Raw genomic sequence first — 20,282 nt, 5'->3', positions numbered from 1 at the left:
CCTGTCTTCTCTCCTAAGAAATTTGCATCCACAACATTCCTGTCTCTCTCCAGCATCTCTCTGGTTCCACAAGGACCCTCTCTCTCACTCTGCCTCTTCAATCCTTCTTTCTCCCCTGGATCCTGTCCATCTGCCTTCAAACACGATCAGGTTTCGCCAGTCTTGAAAAATATTTTCCGTTGACCCTGTTGTCCTTTCCCCATCACAGTTCTCTTCTCTCTTCCTTTCACTGCTAAGTAGCTTTCGGGAATGGTCTACACCCACTGCTTCTGTTTTCTTACCACCCACTCCAGTCTTAGCATCCTAAAGTCTGTTTTGCCCCCCAGAATTTTCAGAGTTGAAGGGATTTAAGCAGTCATGTCAAACCTATGCCTGAAAAAAGAACCCTCCTTCCCCTGTACCCAACAGGTGGTAATCCAGTCTGCATGAAGACATCCAATGAATGGTAACCCACTGCCTCCCAAGGCAGCCCACTCCACTTTTGGACAGCTTTAATTACTAGGAAGTTTTTGTTTCCTTTATCAAGCATAAATCTGCCTCTTTGTAGCTTCTCCCCATTGCTTCTTCCCCCTGAGACCAAGCCAAGTAAGGTTAATTCTTCTTCCAAGCTGATTCTGCCCTTCAAATACTTGAACACAGCCACTGTGGTGCTCTTCTCCAGAGTAAAACATGCCCAGCTCCTTCCAGGAACATATGCCATATGTTCATATGCCATGTAACAACTAGATGGACAATGTGCTGGACCTGAGGTCAGGAAGACCTAAAGTTGAATCCAGCATCAGCGACTTCCTAGCTGTGTAACCCTGCGTAAATCACTTAACCTCTGTCTGCTTCCATTTCTTCATCTTGAAAATGGGGATAAAAGAGTACCTACCTCCCGAGATTGTCATGAAGATAAAATGAGATAATATTTGTAAAGTATTTTGCAATCCTAAAAGCACTATATAAATGCTAGCTATTATTATCTTCTCTGGACTCTTCACTACCCTGGTTGTCTTCCTCTGATTGCTCTCCAGTTTATCAATATTCCTTCCTAAAATGTGACACCCATGACTGAACGTAGTACTCCTGATGTGATCTGGCCAGCGCAGAGAACACTGGGACTCATTTCATCATTTTCTACTTTGCTGCTCTCCTGGAATTCATCATGGCCTATCTTCTTGCAAGATCCCATCACATCTCCCTAGGACCTACTGCCCCAGGCCCCCTTCTCCCTCTGATCAGAGAGGGCAGAGGATGGACAGTGGAGAGTTCCTCCATTTAAGGAAAGTGCCCAGAACAGCTATCGCATCATTTCCCCCTGGGCTACACTCCCCCTGGCTTTATTATCCCTAGGTCCCCCACACCCCACCTCAGTCAGGTGGCTCCTACATCCCCACTCCCCTCCTGGCTTTTCAGTTTTTCTTCTTATGTATAATCTTCTTCCTGTTAGATTGCTGAGGGCACAGAAGGTCTTTTGCCTTTCTTTGTAACCACAGTGCGTAGCTTGGTGCCTGGCACACAGTTAAGTGCTTAATAAATGTTATGACGGGCCTCATGATGGAAAATCCACAATGCTATCCACATGTAAAGAAAGAACTATGGAGTTTTAATGCATATTGAAGTGTACTATTTGTTATTTTTTTCTTCTGTTGTGTTTTGTTTCCTCTTTCTGGTGGTTCCTCCTATTGGTTCTAATTCTTACTTACAACATGACTAATGTGAAAATATTTAATGGGAATATATGTGTATAGCCTATATCAGATTGCATGCTGTCTTGGGGAGGATAGTGGGGAAGGAGGGGGAGAAAAATTTAAAACTCAAAAGCTTATGGAAGTGATTGTTGATAAATCAAAATAAATAGATAGATAGATAAATAAATAAATAAATAAATGTTATGATAATTGCCTCCTCATTTCTGGATGTTCCATGTCTCCTAAGGAAGCCAAAGTTCAAGTTAACTTTCTTGGCCACCATCAATTCCTGTATTGCCTCATACTGAGACTGGCATTAACGAATACCCCCAAATCTTTTTTTGAGGAACTGCTATGTAAGCCACAGCACCCTCATTTCCAGCCACATCTCTAAAACAGCTCTCTCCAAGATCCCTAGTGATATACTCTCATACAAATCTTAGACTGGCCTCTTATGGGATCACGGAAGCACAGATCTGGGACTGAGAGCAACCCTATTGAGACCACTCAGTCTAATCTCCTTTGTTTTACAGGTGAGGAAACTGAGGCTTAACTAAAAGGTGAGGTGACTTGTCCAAGGTTGCATAAGTACTAAGGGCAGAACCAGGATTTGAAGTTTGAACCCAAGATCTTGGATAGAATCTTCCCACCGTATCCTCAGTCTGTATCCTCAGCCTGTCTGTAGGATTGGGTGGCATATACTCTTCCTCCTGAACATTCTTCTCCCTCGGCTTCTGAGACCTTACGTTCTGCAGAATGTCCAGCTTCAGAGACTCAAGTAACTAGGTGACACTGTGGCTAGAATGCTGGACCTAGAGTCAGGAACACCTGAATTCAAATCCAGCCTTAGGTACTTTTACTAGCTGTGTGGCCCAAGGCAAGTCATTTAACCTCTGCCTTCCCTCAGTTTTCCTCACCAGTAAAATGGGGATAATAATAGCACCTACCTTTCAGGGTTGTTGTGAGGATCAAATGAGATAATATTTGTAATTCATGGCCCAATGCACCCATAAAACTCAAATGCAGCCCTAACCAGATTAAAATGTAACTGGGGAAATGTTTAATGATAATAGCTAACATTTGTATTGTTTTGTTGATTAGTTGTGCCTGACTCTTTGTGAGCCTGTTTGGGATTTTCTTGGGAAAGATACTAAAGTGGTTTGCCATTTCCTTCTTCAGCTCATTTTAGAGATGAAGAAACTGAAGCAAGTGGGATGAAGAGACTTGTTCAGGGTCACACAGCTAGTAAGTGTCTGAGGCCAGATTTGAACTCAGGTCCTCCTAACTCCAGGAGGCTCTATCCACTTCGACACCTTATGCCAGGCACTGTGCTAAGCACTGTACTATCTGTTTAACAAATTTATTTTAAAAAACAGAACATAAAAAGATAACATCTGTAAACCTTAAGGAGATTTTAAATGCCTGCTATTATTGTAAAGATCCTTCTTTTCTCTTCTACCTTGTCATCTCTTCTTGCTACTGCTTCCTAGGTGGGTAACCCCTAATTCAGCCCTCAGCCCTCCACATTCCTCTTCCTCTATATCCGTTCTCCATAATGGCTGCATCTACATGCCTACCCCACAGTTACCTCAGACTCAGTAAATTGAAAACTGAACTCCTCATCTCCACAACCCTGCTCCTCACAGATGGTGAGCTGCTTGAGGGCAAGGACAGTCTTTTGCTCCAGCACTTAGCATGGTGCCTGGCACATAGGAGGCACTTAATGAATATTTATTGATCGATTGATTGCCAATCTTCAAAGCTTGGGCACAGCATTCATAGGCGATTGGAGCTAAGAGTCCCTTTAACAACCACCTGGTCCAGTTCCTTCATTTCACAGATGAGAAAACTGAGGCCCGAGGAAATTCATCACCCATAAGATTTAAAGAGAATCCATCACATCATTTTAGAGCTGAGGAAAGTGAGGCCCAGAAAGAAAATGGAACTCCAGTATACCTCGATGGACCATTTGCCCAACAGAACAGGCCACTTGCCTGGAAGGGAGGCTCTGGGTCTTGGAGGGAGGCTCAGAGCAGTTTCTTCCATCTGGGCGGGATTGTCACAGTTCTTCCCAATGGGAAAACAAACAAAGGCACACAACGGTCTGTAGGAAACTCCATAGGATCACAAGTCTAGACGTGGAAGGAAATTAGAGGCCAACTAGATCCGCCCCCTGATTTTATAAGTAAAGGGCTGCCCTTTGAATGCTGCGGCCCTACCTTTTTGGAGGCTACTTGTGTTTCAGGTGGGAGAGTTGACCCATAATGCCCTTCCATCACTAAGCTTCTACAATTTCTAAGATTTCAACAAATCTGGGGCTGAGAATGGGTTCTGGTCAGATGGTTGAATAATAAGCAAGACCACCACTGAGTAGTTTGTGACTCCCAGAGCACACCCACACACTGTCTTCTATGATTCCTCACAAGAATGAGCTCTACCGTTTACTAGCTATACAACTCCAGGAAAATATCATTTTACACCCATGGGCCTCAGTTTCTTCATCTGTGAAATGAGGGAGTTGGATTAATTGTGTGACCCTGGGCAAGTCATTTAACCTCTGTCTGCCTCAGTTTCCTCAACTGAAAAATGGGGATAATAATAGTATCTACCTCCCAAGGAATCAAATGAGATAAAGTTGCAAAATGCTTGTTTAGCACAGTACTGGTCTCTTGTGCTAAAGTAGGGGCTTAATAAATGCTCGTTTCTCCTGTCCCTTTACAGTTTAAGATCACTTTGTATACACCAGCTCTGTGAGGGAATTAGCAGAAGGGGGATATGGTGGGAAAAGGACAATTCAAATTTGACCTCTGTCACTGCACATATAGACTTGGGCAAAATTGTTTAACTTCTTTAGGACCCAGTTTCCCCCTGTGATCCTATGATTTGGCCAAGGTTTGTTAGACTAGGCTGTAAACTTCTTGAGGGCAGGGACAGCTTTATTTTGTCTCTGTAGCCTCAGTGCCTGGTACATGGTAGGCACTTTAAATTAAATCAAGCCATGGGGGCAGCTAGATTGTGCAGTGGATAGAGTACTGGCCCTGGAGTCAGGAGGACCTGAGTTCAAATCTGGCCTCAGACACTTGATACTTACTAGCTATGTGACCCTGGGCGAGTCACTTTATCCCATTGCCTAGCCAAAAAAAAAAAAAAAGGAATTTAAATTTAATTGAGCTAAAACATTAATGCTAGAACTAGAACCTGGACATTCTGGGCTCTTTGTCAAGCGTTACTATGGCTGCACCACCCCCTTGGACTGGACCAAAACTCTGACCTTAACTCTGACCCAAATATTAGATCGCATAAGTACCACTGAGTTTAGTAAAATAAATTGGGTAAATATAAACTGGTAAGCATCTTTTCCACTGGCTGGAAGGCTGGAAGAGTGAGGTGGACATCGACCTCAGGACCCCAAACATCACGGGCAATGTGGCATCATGCAAAAAAAGACTGGACTTGAAATTAGGTGACCAGAGCTCAAGTGGGACCTCCACCACTTATTAGGCTTTGGGGAGAGCCTTAATCTTTCTGATGCTCTTTTCCCATCTGCAAAATGGACACAGTGTTCATAGGGACTTTCAGAAGTCATTTAGTCCAATTCCTTCATTTTACAGAGGGGGAAACTGAGGCCCAAAGAAGTTAAACAATTTTGCTCAAGTCTATATAGGCAGTGACAGAGGTCAAATTTGAATTGTCCTCTTCCTGGCGTATCATGTTGCCTCCCCCTTCTGCTACCTCCCTCATGGGGCTGATACACACAAAGTGCTTTAAAATTATAAAGGGATAGGAGGAAAAAGCATTTATTAAGCCCTATCCCAAGAAAGCAGTATGGTGCTAAGCAAGCACAAATAAAAGCAAAAATAAAAAGTAAACAGCAGAGAACAAAGGAAAACTTAGAAGGAAACACAGAAAAGCAGAGTGGCTTTGAAAATTGTGTAGTATTTATTATAAAGTTTTTTGAAGTAAACAATCTTAAATGGAAATTCTTGGTTTTATATTGAATCCTGTCTTGATACAGTGCTGTGTTATATGGAAATGCTTGGTTGTTTTGGGTTTTTTCTTTTTTTTTGTCTTTTTGTATTGAAGTTCAGAATGAATAAAAAAAATTAAATTGAAAAAAAACCAAGCATTTTGCAATAGTATCTCATTTGATCCATTGGGAGGTAGGTGCTATTATTATCCCCGTTTTTTCAGTTGAGGAAACTGATCCAGGTAGAGAGGTTAAGTGACTTTCCCAGGGTTATACAACTAGTGTCTGAGAACAGATTTGAACTCAGGTCTTCCCAAGTTCAGGCCCAGGGCTCTATCCACTGCACCACCTAGATGCCTCTGGGACTTTATAGAGGTCATTTTTTGTGGGTGAGAATTGAATTCCCTTTCAACTCACAGGTCCTGAGAACCTCTGCTCACACCCACGAAAGCCTCCTTTTCCTCTGCAGCAGACCTTGGGCCCCACAGCCCAGACCTTGTAACTCAGCCATGATTCACTGTGTGATGTTCTGCAGGTCACTTCCCCTCTGTGGGACTCAGTCGTCCCCTGTAAGATGAGGAGGTGTAAAACGAAGTCTAGGCAAAGGTCCTTTCCAGCCTTAACAGTCAGTCTATGGTTCCGTGCAGTTGAGCCCATAGGAGAAAGGCCAGATTATGCAGCTCAGACTTGAGGCAGCAGCATGACATAGTGGAAAGATTGTTGAATTTGGAGTCTGAAGACTTAATTTAAAATCCGGGTTCTGTCACTTACTACCCTTGGGAAAATTACTTAACCTCTCTGGGCCTTAGTTTACCAACCCATAAAGTAAGCAGATTGGACTAGGAGCCTTCTATGATCCAGTTCAATAGAGCCAGATTTCAGCCATTCCAAAATGGAAGCCTTGTAAAAGGAATTCCTGGGGCAGCTAGGTGGTGCAGTGGATAGAGCAGCAGCCCTGAAGTCAGGAGGACCTGAGTTCAAATGCGGCCTCAGATCAAACACTTGACACTTACTAGCTGTGTGACCCTGGGCAAGTCATTTAACCCCAACTGCCTTAAAAATAGAAAAAGAAAAGGAATTCCTGTTCATGTATGGGTTGGTTTCTGATCCAACTTTAAGATTCTACAAGTCTTATATATGTCATATATATTCATTTGTGTACATAACATTTCCCCAGATAGAGCATAAGAGTCTTGAGGATAGAGACTGATTCATATTTCTCTTTGTAGGAAGTGTAGCAGATATAGGTGGTGCCACAGTGCACAGAGTGCTAGACCGGGAGTCAGGAAGACTTATCTTCTGGAATTTAAATCCAGGCTCAGACACTCACCAGTAGGCTGTGTGACCTTGGGCAAGTCACTTAATCCTGTTTGCCTCAGTTTCCTCATTTGTAAAATGAACTGGAGAAGGAAATGGCAAACCACTCCAGTCTCCTTGCCAAGAAAACCCCAAGTGGGGACACAAAAAGTCAGAGATGACTGAAACAAATGAACAACAACAAAAACAGATAGAGAGCTGGCCTCAAAGGAAGGAAGACCTGAGTGCAAGTCCCATCTCTGACATAAACTGGCTGTGTGACCCTGAACAAGTCAAGTCACCTAAACACTCAGTGCTTTTGGTAACTCTCCAAGATCAAAAGGTGCTGACAGCCTGCCTTGGTAGGGATTCCTCTCAAAGGCGTTTGGCATACTTAAGGAAACTATAGAATAATACACCCTTCTACTCCCAGGCCTGGCAACTAGTAGGCACTCAATGAATGCTTGGTGATTCATGATTGCTTGATTCCCTCTCTGTTCCTCCCTCCTCGTCCTCTCTGGCATCGCTTGGTGGCAAGGCAATGCCTGTCAGGAGAGGCAACTTGCAGAAGCCTCTCCTCTCTGATTTTTTTGGCTCTGAGACACCAAGACCTTGGTCCAGCAGTCAGCAAGCCCTTATTAAGCACTTACTGTATGCAAAGTACTGAAGGTACTGGCTTTTCCAGGTGACCCCTCCCTTGGAGAGGTAGTTTACACCAACTGTATCAATATGGCAGGGCAGATGGAGCGGGGGAGTGACTATAATTGGGGGACGATGGAATGGAGATGGTTGAGTAGTGGAAACAGAAGGAAAGGGAAGGGCCAGAAAGAAATTGGAAGAACCTGGGTTTGGGAGAGAGCTCCATGGCTCACCAATCCAAGCCGCATCACCTGCGAGGGGAGGGGGCTGGAGGAAGAAGAGGAGCATTTCTAATCTCACCGATCGTAGTCCCCATTGCAGAGGGCTCTCACAGGGATGGAGAAAGTTTGCCACACGGGATTCAGAGTGTTCTTCATGACTTCTGTCTTGTGACAGATGGTGAACCTAATGAGATGAAGGGGAAGAGGTCTGGAACACCAAGATACACATAACATGCCTCCTCTGAGTACTCCCAGGCCAACTCCTCCCATCTGCCCTCCACCCCACTCAGAGCCATCCCCAAGGGCCCTGCTCCATCCACCCCTATCTCCAGCCCATCCATGCAGTGGAAATGGTTGCTCCAGGTGGGTGGACCAGGAAAAACGAACAAGATGCAGGGGTATAAAGCCAAGATTGGGGAGTGGGCAGGGAGCAGGGGGTATGAAGTCCAGAGGGGAGGGAGGGAGCGGGCTGTTTCCTCCCTGAGCCAAGGGAGGCCACATCCCTGTGTATGTCACAGTTGGAAAGGTCACACGTGTATTTCCATGCGATCTGCCCAGGCCCACACAGACTGCCACTTATTCTTAGGAAATTTCCCAGTCAAAATGTCATGACTGTCATCACATCTCACCATTACTTTTCTCTGTGTCTATCACCCACCCACTCAAGTGTGCAGCTGAAAAGGAAGGGTGGAGGGAGGGCTGACCCCCAGGGTCAGTGGCAAGACTGAAAAATGGAAATTCCCAGTTCTATTAGAGGAGGTCCAGTGTAAGGAAAATCATAGGATTTGGAGCTGAAAGGGGACTTGGAGACCCTCTAATCCACCACACACACACACACACACACACACACACACACACACACACACACACACACACACATACACACACTTTTTACAGATGGAAACTGAGGCCATGAGGGAAAAACCAGTTTGCCTGTGGTCATATAGGTAGCTAAGCTGAATAGGATTTGAATCCAGCTCTTTTGACTCCAAATAGAGTGTTCCTTTTAAAAGTGTTGTTCTCAGTCATGCTGGATTCTTCATGCCCTATTTGAGGATTTCTTGACAAAGACACTGGAGTAGTTTGCCATTTCGTCCTCCAGCTCATTTTACAGAAGAGGAAACTGAGGCAAACACAGTTGAGTGACTTGCCCAAGGTCACACAGCTAGTTAGTGTCTGAGGCTAGATTTGAACTCAGAAAGAGGAGTCTTCCTTGTTCCAGGCCCAGCGCTCTATCCACTGCACCTAAATGGCCTCTCAGTTTCCTTCCAACTCTCGATTCTATACTCACTGTCTCACTGGAGGTCTTTAAGAAAGACTGGACAACCCATAAGCCCTTGTCAGATATGTTCTAGTGAAAATTCCTTTTGTATCTGCGGCAGACTAGATGAGTAGCTCCCATTTTGTGGTTCTCTAATGTCTGTTTCATGCTAAAAAAAAAATGTCATGGCCCCTTAAGCAGTAAATAAATGTAAAGAATATTATGAGAAGGAACAGCCAGGTGGCACAGTGGATAGAGCACCAGCCCTGGATTCAGGAGGATCTGAATTCAAATGCGGCCTCAGACACATAACACTTACTAGCTGGTTGACTCTGGGCAAGTCACTTAACCCCATTGCCTAGCCAAAATAAATAAATAAATAAATTATATTTATATATATATATATATATATATATGTATATATATGTGTGTGTGTATATATATGTATATATACATACATATATATGTATATATACATACATATATATGTATATATATATATGTGTATATATATATATATATATATATATATATGTATATATATATATATGTGTATATATATATATATATATATATATATATATATATATATATATATATATAATGAGAAGCATATTAAATTAACCTGGGAGTTCACAACACATTTTATGGCTCTTGAAAGGGATTCTCGGAGTAAAAAACACTGGGAACCACTGGACTAGACTCAATGGTCTCTGAGGTTTTTCCCAACTCTCAATCAATCTTTGCTTTAGGCTGTATTTGTGATTTCATGGATACAGAGAAAAATTCCTCCCCTACTATAGATCTCACCAGTTCTGCAACTCATGCTTTTAGAAACTTCTCAAGGACAAGGAGAGGTTGACTTGTCCAGGGCCACACAGCCAGTATGTTTTAGAGGCAGAATTCGAACCCAAGTCCTCCTGACTCTCTGTTCACTAGCCCTGCCTCTCTGCCTGATGGAAGCTTTATGCTTCTTCTCAGTTCTCATTCATCTCTGTAGCCTTTGATGCTATAAAGTCATTTGGTCTTCCTTGAACCTCTCCCTGGCCCAAGGGTTTGTTCTATCTTTCCATCCCACCTCTCTATCTGCTTGTTTCCCCTGTTGCTTCATCTCTGCTCTTCCCTCCGCCTGATAACAAAGCCCAAGGCTTTCCGTCATCTTTCTACCTCTCTCTCCCTCTACCAGGAGCTCATCGGCTCTTGCAGTTCCACCTACCACCTGTAGAAGGACAAACACCAACATACATCTTGAGCATTCTACCTTCTCCTCAGCCCTAAATCTCTTAAAGGTCCCCTCCAGCTCTGGGGTGCCATGATTTTGTGATTTCCAGCAGCCTGAATAATTGCCTTTGCTTGGATTTCCTACACTTCGACTGCTTTGAACTTTGGGTATTAAAAAAAAATAAGCTGTTCAGGAATGTTTAAACAAACATGAATAGTCTGGAATATTACTGGAATTGATGGATACTCGATGAAGAATTCAGAAAAGCCCAGGAAGACATATGAACTGATGCAAAATGGAAAGGAGTAGAACAAGGAAAACAGCATGCAAGATGGCTACAACAACTTAAATGGAAAGAATAGCAAAAGAAACCGAATGCTGTAAATTCTAAATCCCAAGTTTGGCCCAGGAGAATAATGAAAAAGCATCTCTCCCTCCATTCTTTGCAGAAATGGGGGACCATGGGTGTGGAACATTGCATATACTGTCAGACTCAGGAGATGGCTTAGTTAGTTTTGCTTTCCCCCACCCCTTTCTTTTTTATTTATTTTGTCACAAAGAATAATTCAGTGAGTAGGTTGGGGAGGAAGATGATACATATCCCAACATGAAGGTGATATAAAAAACAAAAGGCATCAATAAAAAATTTTTAAAGTAAACTTCCTCTCTTAGCCCATGAATTTTCCATTACTCTCAAAAACATGAGGTCCCTCAGTCTCAAACATTTGGAAAGCCTCTATAACTGCCCTCCCTCCTTTAGCCTCTCCATTCATTCCATCACCAAGTCCTTCGTGAGTCTCTCTCTCTCTCTCTCTCTCTCTCTCTCTCTCTCTCTCTCTCTCTCTCTCTCTCTCTCTCTCTCTTTCTCTCTCTCTCTGCCTTTCTCCCCTTCTCCCCATTCCACTCTCTTTTTCCCTCTCTCTCTCCCCTTCTCTTTCTCTTTCTCTTTTCTCTCTCTATGTCTCCTCCTCTCTCTGTCTGTCTCTTTCTCTCTCCCTTTCTCTCCCTCTCTCTCTCTTCTCTTTCTTTTCTATCTCTCTCCCCCCTCTTCTCTCTCTCTTTTCTCTCTCTCTGTCTCCTTCTCTTCTCTCTCTCTTTCTCTCTGTCTCCTTCTCCTCTCTGTATTTCTCTCTCTCTGCCTCTCTCCCCTTCTCCGCACCCAACTCTCTCTTTTTCCCTCTCTCTCCCCTTCTCTTTCTCTTCTCTCTCTCTCTCTCCCTCCCTCCCCTTTTCCCCACCCCATTCTTTTTCCCTCTCTTTCCCCCTTCTCTTTTTCTTCTCTCTCTTTTCTCTCTCTCTGTCTCCTTCTCCTCTCTCTCTCTTTCTGTCCCTCTTTCTCTCTTCTCTTTCTCTTTTATCTCTTTCTCCCCTCTCACTCTCCTCTCTCTCTCTCTTCCTTTCCCTTTCTCTCTTTCTCTTTTCTCTCTCTGTGTCTCCTTATCCTCTCTCTCTCTTTCTCTCCCCCTTTCCACCACTCTCCACCACCCTTATCCAGGCCTCCATCACATCACGCCTGGATTGCTGCAACAGCCTCCTACCTGCTCTCTCCCTGTCACGAGTCCCTCCCCCCTCCAATCCATCCTACACACGCTGTCAGAATAATCTTCCTCAAACGCTGTTTTCATCCTGTCACTCCTATGCCTGAGATCCCACAGTGGTTCTCCACACTAGGCTAGGCAGTACGTATCAGTGGGCCAGGCTGGCCTGGCCTTCTGGGCATTGCTGGGCCACCTCCCTGGGGCCCACCAGACCTATGCCTAAACACAAGTCTACCTGGCTTTTACATCATTTTCATTGTGGGTGCAAACAGAATTTTTGCACATTGAACAATATTTTAAAACCACTTTGGTATTTTTTTCTCTCCAAATTCAAGTCAACAAGAATTATTTAAAGGAATCCTACAGTGAATTCCTTTGGTGAACCAAAGAATCCCTTTGTAATGCAAATAGTCACCCACTAGTTTCACTGTTTTTGGAAGTTCAGATTTTAAAATTGGCTTTTTTATCTTTTAAAGTGAAACACACCTGGGCTCTCCCTACACAGAACCATAGGATTTTCAGCTGAGAAGGACATTAGACATGGGCCCCTTTTTAAAAATAATAATAGCTAGAATTTATACGGCACTTTAAGGTTTGCAAGACTAATTCATTTGATCCTCACCAACAACCCTCTGCAGTTATTATCCCATTTTACAGATGGGGAAACTGTGGCTGAGAGAAGTTAAGTGACTTACCCAAGTTCTCATAGGTAGTAAGTATCTGAGACAGGATTTGAACTCAGGCCTTCCTGACTCCAGGCCCAGCACTGTACCACCTGGCTGCCTGTTCTAGTCAAACTCAAGGAGCAGCAGTTAGGTATAGCGAGGGGTGGAGGGTGGGGGACTACTGAATATCACAATGAAAAGAACATTGGATTTGGAATCCAAGGACCTGGGTTTGAATCCAAGTTTTACCACTTATTATTTGTGCGACCTTGAGCAAGAACGTCACTTAACATCTCTGGGCTTCTCAGTTCTTTATGTAATGAAAGGGTTGAATTCAACTGAAAGACTTCAGAGATTCTTTCCAATTCCAATTCTATGATCTTCTGATTAGAATGTAAGCTCCTTGAGGGCAGGGACCATCTTTTGCTGCTTTTTGTACCCTCAGTGCTTAGCATAATGCCTGGCACATAATATGCACTTAATAAATGTTCATTCATTGATTCTTTCCTTCTTTTCCCTTCTCTTGGCTTTGGTACTGTCTCTCTATTCCTTCTACTCAGCCCTTAGTTTCTCTCCTAAGGTTTCACCCATCTTGTAGTACAGTGGATAGAGTACAGGGCCTGGAGTCAGGAAGACCCATCATCCTGAGTTCAAATCTGGCCTCAGATATCTACTCACTGTGTGACTCTGGGCAAGTCACTTAACCCTGTTTACCTCAGTTTCCTCATCTACAAAATGAGCTGGAGAAGGAAATGGCAAACCACTCCTGGATGTTTGCCAAGAAAACCCCAAATAGGGTCATGAAGGGTTGGACACTACTGGCTCCATCCCAGGGGCAAAGGAGGTGGGCGTAAATGGGGAAGAAAGCTGAGAAGAAACTCACGTTCCATCCTCGTTGCTTCTGTAGAACACCAGGAAGGGGTCAGATTTACCGAAGAAATCTTTCTTGTCCAGCTTGTTGGCACAGAACTGCATTGTGGCGACATCCTGTAGGGAAAAAAAAGGAAGATATCAGAGAGCTGGAGAGAAAGAGGAGCAAGGATCTGGCCCATTCTCTGGAGAAAAAAAAATTGCCAGGGCCCTGGAGAAAGCAGACCTTCCAGAGACTACAACAGAGCCCAAGATTCACCAGTGTCACTGACAAAGGATACATTCAGTTTTTTTCCCCAAAGTGTTAACTTTGCTTAAGTTTACACAGGAATCAAATAGCTCTCTGGGCCTCGGTTTCCTTATCTGTAAAACAGGATTGGCTTTTAAGAATTTTAAGGGGGCTGCGAGGTGGTGCAGTGGATAGAGCTCCAGCCTTGGAGTCAGGAGGACCTGAGTTCAAATTTGGCCTCAGACACTTGACACTTACTAGCTGTGTGACCTTGGTCAAGTCACTTAACCCTGATTGCCTAGCAAAAACAAAAGAAAAAAAGAACTTTAAAGCCCCTTCTTATTTTTATATTCTCTGATTTTAAGATTTATTCAACTGAAAAGAACTGTGTAATTTTTTTTATCTGAATGTGAAATCTGTTTTGTTTTGTTTTTTTGGTAAATATTATTTCTATTTCACCATCTTATCCAATTTCTGTTGATGGCAGCACCATTTCTGCAGGCTCGCAGGTTCGCAGTCTTGGAGCCATCATTTCCTTCTGGTTTTCCCTCACTGCACATAGTCAATCAGTCACCAGATCTTAACATCTTCACATCATCTCTGGCAAACATCCCCTTCTCTCTACTCATAGGGCCACCACTTTAGTTCAGACTATCCTTAACTCTCACCTGGATTAACGCAATAGACTCTTTTTAAAAAATTCAATATGAACTTTAACACACAAAAAAAACAACCCCTAAGAAAGGATGTGATCGGGCTGGAATGTTGCTGCAGTATGGGAGATGACGAGCTGGTTGATTTAGAAAAACATGGAAAGACTTGGACTTATGAAGGAAGATCTTCTCCACCTTCAGAGAAACAGATGAAATAAGTAGAAATAAGTAGAAATAAGCCTAGTATGGTCATATATATGTGTGTGTATGAGCATATATGTGTATATGTTTGTAGATATCTATATATGTGTGTATATATACATATATACAAACACACACACACACACACACACACACACACACACACACATGTCTCCAGGCTTAATTGCAGCCTTCTTTGGGGGTAGGGGTGAGGAAGGGGAAAAAAATAAAGTAAAAAGTGTACCACAGAGAACAAAAGAAAGCCTACAAGGAAGTTGGGCAGCTTTGAAAATAATGTATAGCAGTTATTATATAGGGTTTCCTATATGTTTCCTTACATAGGTTTTCCTAAAATGGAATGTCATTGTTTTATATTGAATCCTATATAGGTTTTCCTAAAATGGAACTTCATTGTTTTATATTGAATCCTTTTTTATGTTCTGCTGTGTACATGGCAATGTTTTTTTTTTCTTTTCTCATTTTGTATTTAAGTTTAAGAGAAAAAAGAAAGTGAGGTTTAGGAATATATATATATATATATATATATATATATATATATATATATATATATATATATATGTATATGTATGTATATGTGTATATATATGCATGTATGTATGTATTCTGTATTTACTATACACGATATTTCCCTTTATAGTATAGAAACTCCATGAGGGCAGGACCCTTATGTTCTTGTCTTTGTGCCTACAGTGCCTAGCCCATGGTGGACGCTTAATAAATGTTTGCTGAGTTGAATTTAATAGATGGAGAAACAACCCAAGGCCATGCTTAAGTTAGCAGATGAGCTGAGCTAAGAACCCAAGTGTCTCGCCAACCTGCCCAAAGATTTCTTCACCACATACTTGGAGTCTTACTGTTTGGCGAAATGAACTGAAGGAAATGGAACCACCATAAAATGTAAGAACGCCAGAGGTGGGCTAGCCCTCGACTTATCTCTCTCTTGACTTATCTTTCCCAACAGATGCTCTTCACTCAATCTCTCTCCCGCCACAGGGTAAAGACCTCAAATTCTCTCTCTCCTAGCCCAATGGATGCTCTTCACCCAACTGGAAACTCTTGCTGTCTTTATCAATTAACAAACATTTATTGAGCACATTATTGTGTGTTGGGCACTGTGCTAGACACAGAATATAAAGACAAAAAGAGTGCAGTCATTGTCTATGTATCTAAATAAATGCGGAACAAATATAAGGTATTTAGGGAGGGAAAAGAGTGGTGGTTTGGGGTGGGAGGGTGGGGATCAGAAGATGCCACTTGAGATGCTTCTTGAAGGAAGAGATTTTAGAAGGTTAAGAGGCAGATAGGTGATGCAGTGGATACAGCACTGGACCTGGAGTCAGGAAGACCTGAGTTCAAATCCAGACTTGAACACTTATGAGCTGTGTGACCCTAGGCAAGTCATTTAACTTCAGTTTCCTCATCTGTAAAATGGGGATCAATTTCAAAGACAGAACTGATCCTCATGATCTGCATCAGTATAGGGAATTTTCTCATTGGGTTGATCTTGGGCCCATCCAGACCCCCTCCCCCCCCAAAAAAAACCAAACCCACCTCCAATGTGTGCCAGGTACTGTGCCATCACTGGAGATATGAGGACAAAAATGAAAGAGTCCCTAACCTTCCCTATGCTTCCTTTTCATTGGAAGAGCTTCCATTCTAGCCCCAAAGAACCCAGAACCCCCACAGAACCAGCTTATAGGAGCATAGATCTAATGTAAGAGACCTCAGAGGCCAAGCTAATACAACTTCCTCATTTGATAGAGGAGGAATCTAAAACTCGGAGGGGGAAAGGTCACACATAGGCAGGAAATAACAGAGCCAGAACTCCAACCCAGATCCTGTGACCCCAGAATCCCCAGCACCAGGCTGCTTCTCAGAATTCATTACAATCTCCCACCTCCATGCCTTTGCCCGGGCTGTCTCCCATGGATCTCACACAGTACTTTCTTTGCACTGCCCTCACATACTTTATCGGGTCCTGAAGGACAATTCCTGGCCCTGGGGATATTTGCCAGAGATGATGCAAAGACGTTAAGACCTGGTACCTGATTGGCCGTGTACGGTGAGGGAGAAGCAAGAGTAAAAGATGACTCCAAATTGCGAGCCTACAAGACTGGCAGAATGGTGGCACCATCCACAGACACTGGACAAGAAAGTCTTGAAGGTCCCTTCCTGCTCTAAACATATGCATACATATGTTGTGTGTGTGTTGCACATGTCTATCCTACCTCCCAACTAAGCCACAAATCCAAAGAGAAGCGATGCAGTGTCATGGAAAGAGTACTGGATCCTGGGTCAGAAGATCCGAGTTCAAGTCCTGTTTCTTTCACTTAATAGCTCCATGACCAGCAAGGACTGACTTAACCTCTCTGAGCCTCAGTTACCTGCTGTTTTTGTTGCTGTTGTTCAATTATTCAGTCATATCTGACTCTACATGACCCCATGAGCATTTTGTCCCTGGAGTTTTCTTAGCAAAGATAACTGAGTGGTTCGCCATTTCCTTCTCAGCGTGTCTCCATTTTACAGATGAGAAACTGAAGCCAATAAAGAATAAGTAACTTGTCCAGGGTCACACAGCTAGCAAGATTTGAACTCAGATCTTCCTGACTCCAGGCTCAATGCTCTATCCACTGCACCACCTAGCTGCCCCCTTCCCTCATCTACACAATGGGGATAATGATTCTTGTGCCACCTAGGTACCACCTACCTCGCAGGATTCATCTGAGAAAAGCCCTTTGCAAGCCATAAGGAGCAGTATAAATGGGAGCTATTATCACAAAAGCAAGGGCCATGCAAAATCTAAATTTTAAATCTGCCCTGAGGGCCTAATACAGTGCTCCATACACGATTCATACTTAATAGTTGTTGAATTCCATTGCAATCCAATAAGCACTTATTAAGTATTTACTATGTCCAAGGCTTTGTGTTGGAGACACAGAGACACAAAGGTACCCTGTCCTTGACCCCAAAGAGTTGTATTCTACTAAACTTGAACTGAACAGAATCCCATAGACTCCCAGAACTCTAGAACTGGGCAAGATTCCATGGCTCTCTCTCTCTTGCCTAGACCTAGACTCTCTTCTCTCAATAGGAAACTTGAGTTATTATCATCCCATGCTTAACAGAGAAGACATCTCCTGGTAGGGGGGAGCTACCCTGCCTGCAAGACATTTCCTGATGAGGATAATAAAAGCTGACATTTATATAGTGCTTCGCATATATTATCGCATTGGTTGCTCACAACAACACCTGGACATGGGAACTGAAGGCATTTCCCCCTCCACGATTTAAAGATGAGGAAACTGAGGAGCAGAGAGGTAAGTAAGAAAGCTGCTGAGGTGAAATTTGAACCCATATCTTTTTTTGTTTGTTTTTTATTCATTTTGAACTTAAATTTTTAAAATTTAATTTAATTTATTTTTTGTTACATTTTAAGTTCCAAACTGTCTGTCTTCTTTCCTCCCCACCTGAACTAGAAAAGGCCACCCTTTGACACAGATTTATACATGTATGTAAAACCATACCATGCATAGTTCTATTTATCAGTTCTTTCACCGAAGGTAGATAGCATCTTCACAGGTCCTTTGCAGTTGATCTGAGTGTTTACAATACTCAGAATAGATCAGTCATTCACAGTTACTCTTCAAAAAATATTGCTGTTACTATATACAACATTCTCTTGGTTCTACTCATTTCAATCCTCATTATTTCATGCAAATTTTCCCTTTTTTTTCCCTAAAATCAACCTGTTCATCATTTCTTACAGCACAGTACTATTCCATCATAATCACATACAACTTGTTCAGCCATTCCCCTATTGATAGGCATCCCCTCAATTTCTACCACAAAGAGAGCTGATATAAATATTTTAGAACCCATGGGTTCTTTTCCTTTTCACCTGATCATCTTGGGAAACAGATCTAATAGAGGTATCTCTGGGTCAAAGGACATAGACATTTTTATAACTCTTTGTGCATGATTCCAGATTGCACCAAAATGGTTAGATCAGTTCACAATTCCACCAACAATGTATTAATGATCCATACCTTCTTGATAACTACAAGTTCAGCACTCCATGCATTCTGCCAACATGATCTCTCTATTCTAACACATACCTGGGCTATATCCCACTGAGCTGCCAAGTGGAAAACAGTAACTTGGCCCAACGGTATACTGGTTAATGGTTAACCAGCTTTCAGAAAAAAAAAAAGTACACTAGACACACAAATTCAATCTGTGTTATTAACATATTCTTCATTGCTTTCTGAAGTCTAAACAATCAACAAAACAATAAATCATGTCCTGATTTCTAGTGTTTTTAAATGCACACAAGAAAAATTTAATAACCAGCTCTAGAACCTGTGCCTGTGATCCCTTCTATGGAATACTACTATGGTTCTGACATTCCCGACGTTGACTTGAGCAACATGTTGGTGTAATAGAGAAAGTCCTGGGCTGGGGGGTCAGGAAGCTCAGGTTCTAGCTTTGCCACTTACTTTAGGCAGCTCCCTCCCCACCTTCTAGGTCTCAGTCTGTAAAGGGAAGGGTTGTGTTAAATGGCATCTAAAGTTGCAGGATTTCACGACTATGTAGGAATATGACATGGTAATTAATAAGTGAGACCACCTTCATGAGATCTTCTCTGATTCCTCCAAGGTAAGGCTTAAGATTCCCTCACTGTGTATTTTTTGTCCGAATCCTATATGTGATTATCTGGTAACACGTTGCACACCACCACCCCTACTGCCCCCAGCAGAATGGAAGCTCTTTGAGGACAGGGGCTGTGCCTCCCTCGATGCCTTCCAGAATTCTCTGCAAGAGCCTGATAAATATTTGTCAAAGATGGAATGAATGATGCAAGACCAAATGCAGGAAAGTGCTTTATCAGCTGTGAAGTTCCATACGTTGACCTCAGAGGTCCCTTCCAGCTCTGGGTTCTGTGGTTTGTAAATGTGCATTATCATTCTCTTTGTTACCTAGCCAGCTCGGCCATCTGGAACACAGCTGGAATCCAAGCAGCACAGGGATGGAAAGTCTCAGAGCACGTGCGTCAAAGTTCACGCACCTCGAGTGGGAAGCAAAATACAGAGCTGTATTTTAGCATTTGTACTGGAGGAGGGGTTGCTACAGATAGGAACCCCAACAGCAGTAAGGAGTGATAGCTGACTGTCCCCAGGAAGGGAGGGGACAGAAAAACTACTCAAAACAGCCACAGTTATGCACGAAACCTGGCGAACTGGGGCCATTTAAATAAGGTGAGGGGATGACAGACATTGGCTACTCAACCAAAACTTAAGGGCATGCCACTGAAGTAATTAATCTTCCTAATAACGACCTTACTCACTGAGGAAAGGCTAGATTAAATTCAGTATCTTCAGTATAGCCTAATGGATAGATCCACTCTTGCACTCAGGAAATTCTGAATTCAAGCTCCAACTCAGACATCTACTAGCTACATGAGCCCGGGTGGGTCCCTTTAGTCTCTCAGGAGCCCAGGAAGCTAAAATCATAATTGATCTTCCATGAAAAGAGTCACTCATTTTAAAAGATGATTTTTTCATTCATTCGTTCATTCATCCATCCACTCACTCACTCCATTCATTCATTCATTCATTCATTCAATCCTTACCTCTCTTCTGAGGTCCAGACCCATACCTCCAAATGCCGATGAAAAATAGCCTCTCGCTGGTCCCACTGGCACTTCAAACTCAAAATGTCCAAGCTCAAGAGCATGCTCTTTCTCCCTAAGCCTGTTGCTCCGGCTAGCATCACTATTTCTGTGGCACCAGCATCCTTCCAATCTCTCATGCTCCAAATCTGAGGCGG

The 20,282-nt window shown here is 42.9% G+C and overlaps 1 protein-coding gene across 3 annotated transcripts in view; it reads right to left on the bottom strand.

Annotated features, from left to right (window-relative positions):
- Nucleotides 1–20,282, bottom strand: part of CPNE5 (copine 5) — a 200,061-nt gene that overhangs the window by 77,220 nt on the left and 102,559 nt on the right. For all 3 annotated transcript variants that reach the window (XM_020999605.2, XM_078155396.1, XM_020999606.2), the window contains 2 exons: nucleotides 13,366–13,469; nucleotides 7,876–7,980 (listed from right to left, as the gene is read on the bottom strand). In XM_020999605.2, coding sequence (XP_020855264.1) covers nucleotides 7,876–7,980; nucleotides 13,366–13,469 — 209 coding nt within the window. The remainder of the gene's footprint in view (nucleotides 1–7,875; nucleotides 7,981–13,365; nucleotides 13,470–20,282) is intronic.

The sequence above is a fragment of the Phascolarctos cinereus genome, unplaced genomic scaffold (assembly GCF_003287225.1).
Source record: "Phascolarctos cinereus isolate Bilbo 61053 unplaced genomic scaffold, phaCin_HiC Scaffold_5;HRSCAF=322, whole genome shotgun sequence".
Lineage (NCBI taxonomy): Eukaryota > Metazoa > Chordata > Mammalia > Diprotodontia > Phascolarctidae > Phascolarctos > Phascolarctos cinereus.
This window is presented reverse-complemented; position numbering and strand designations above follow the sequence as displayed.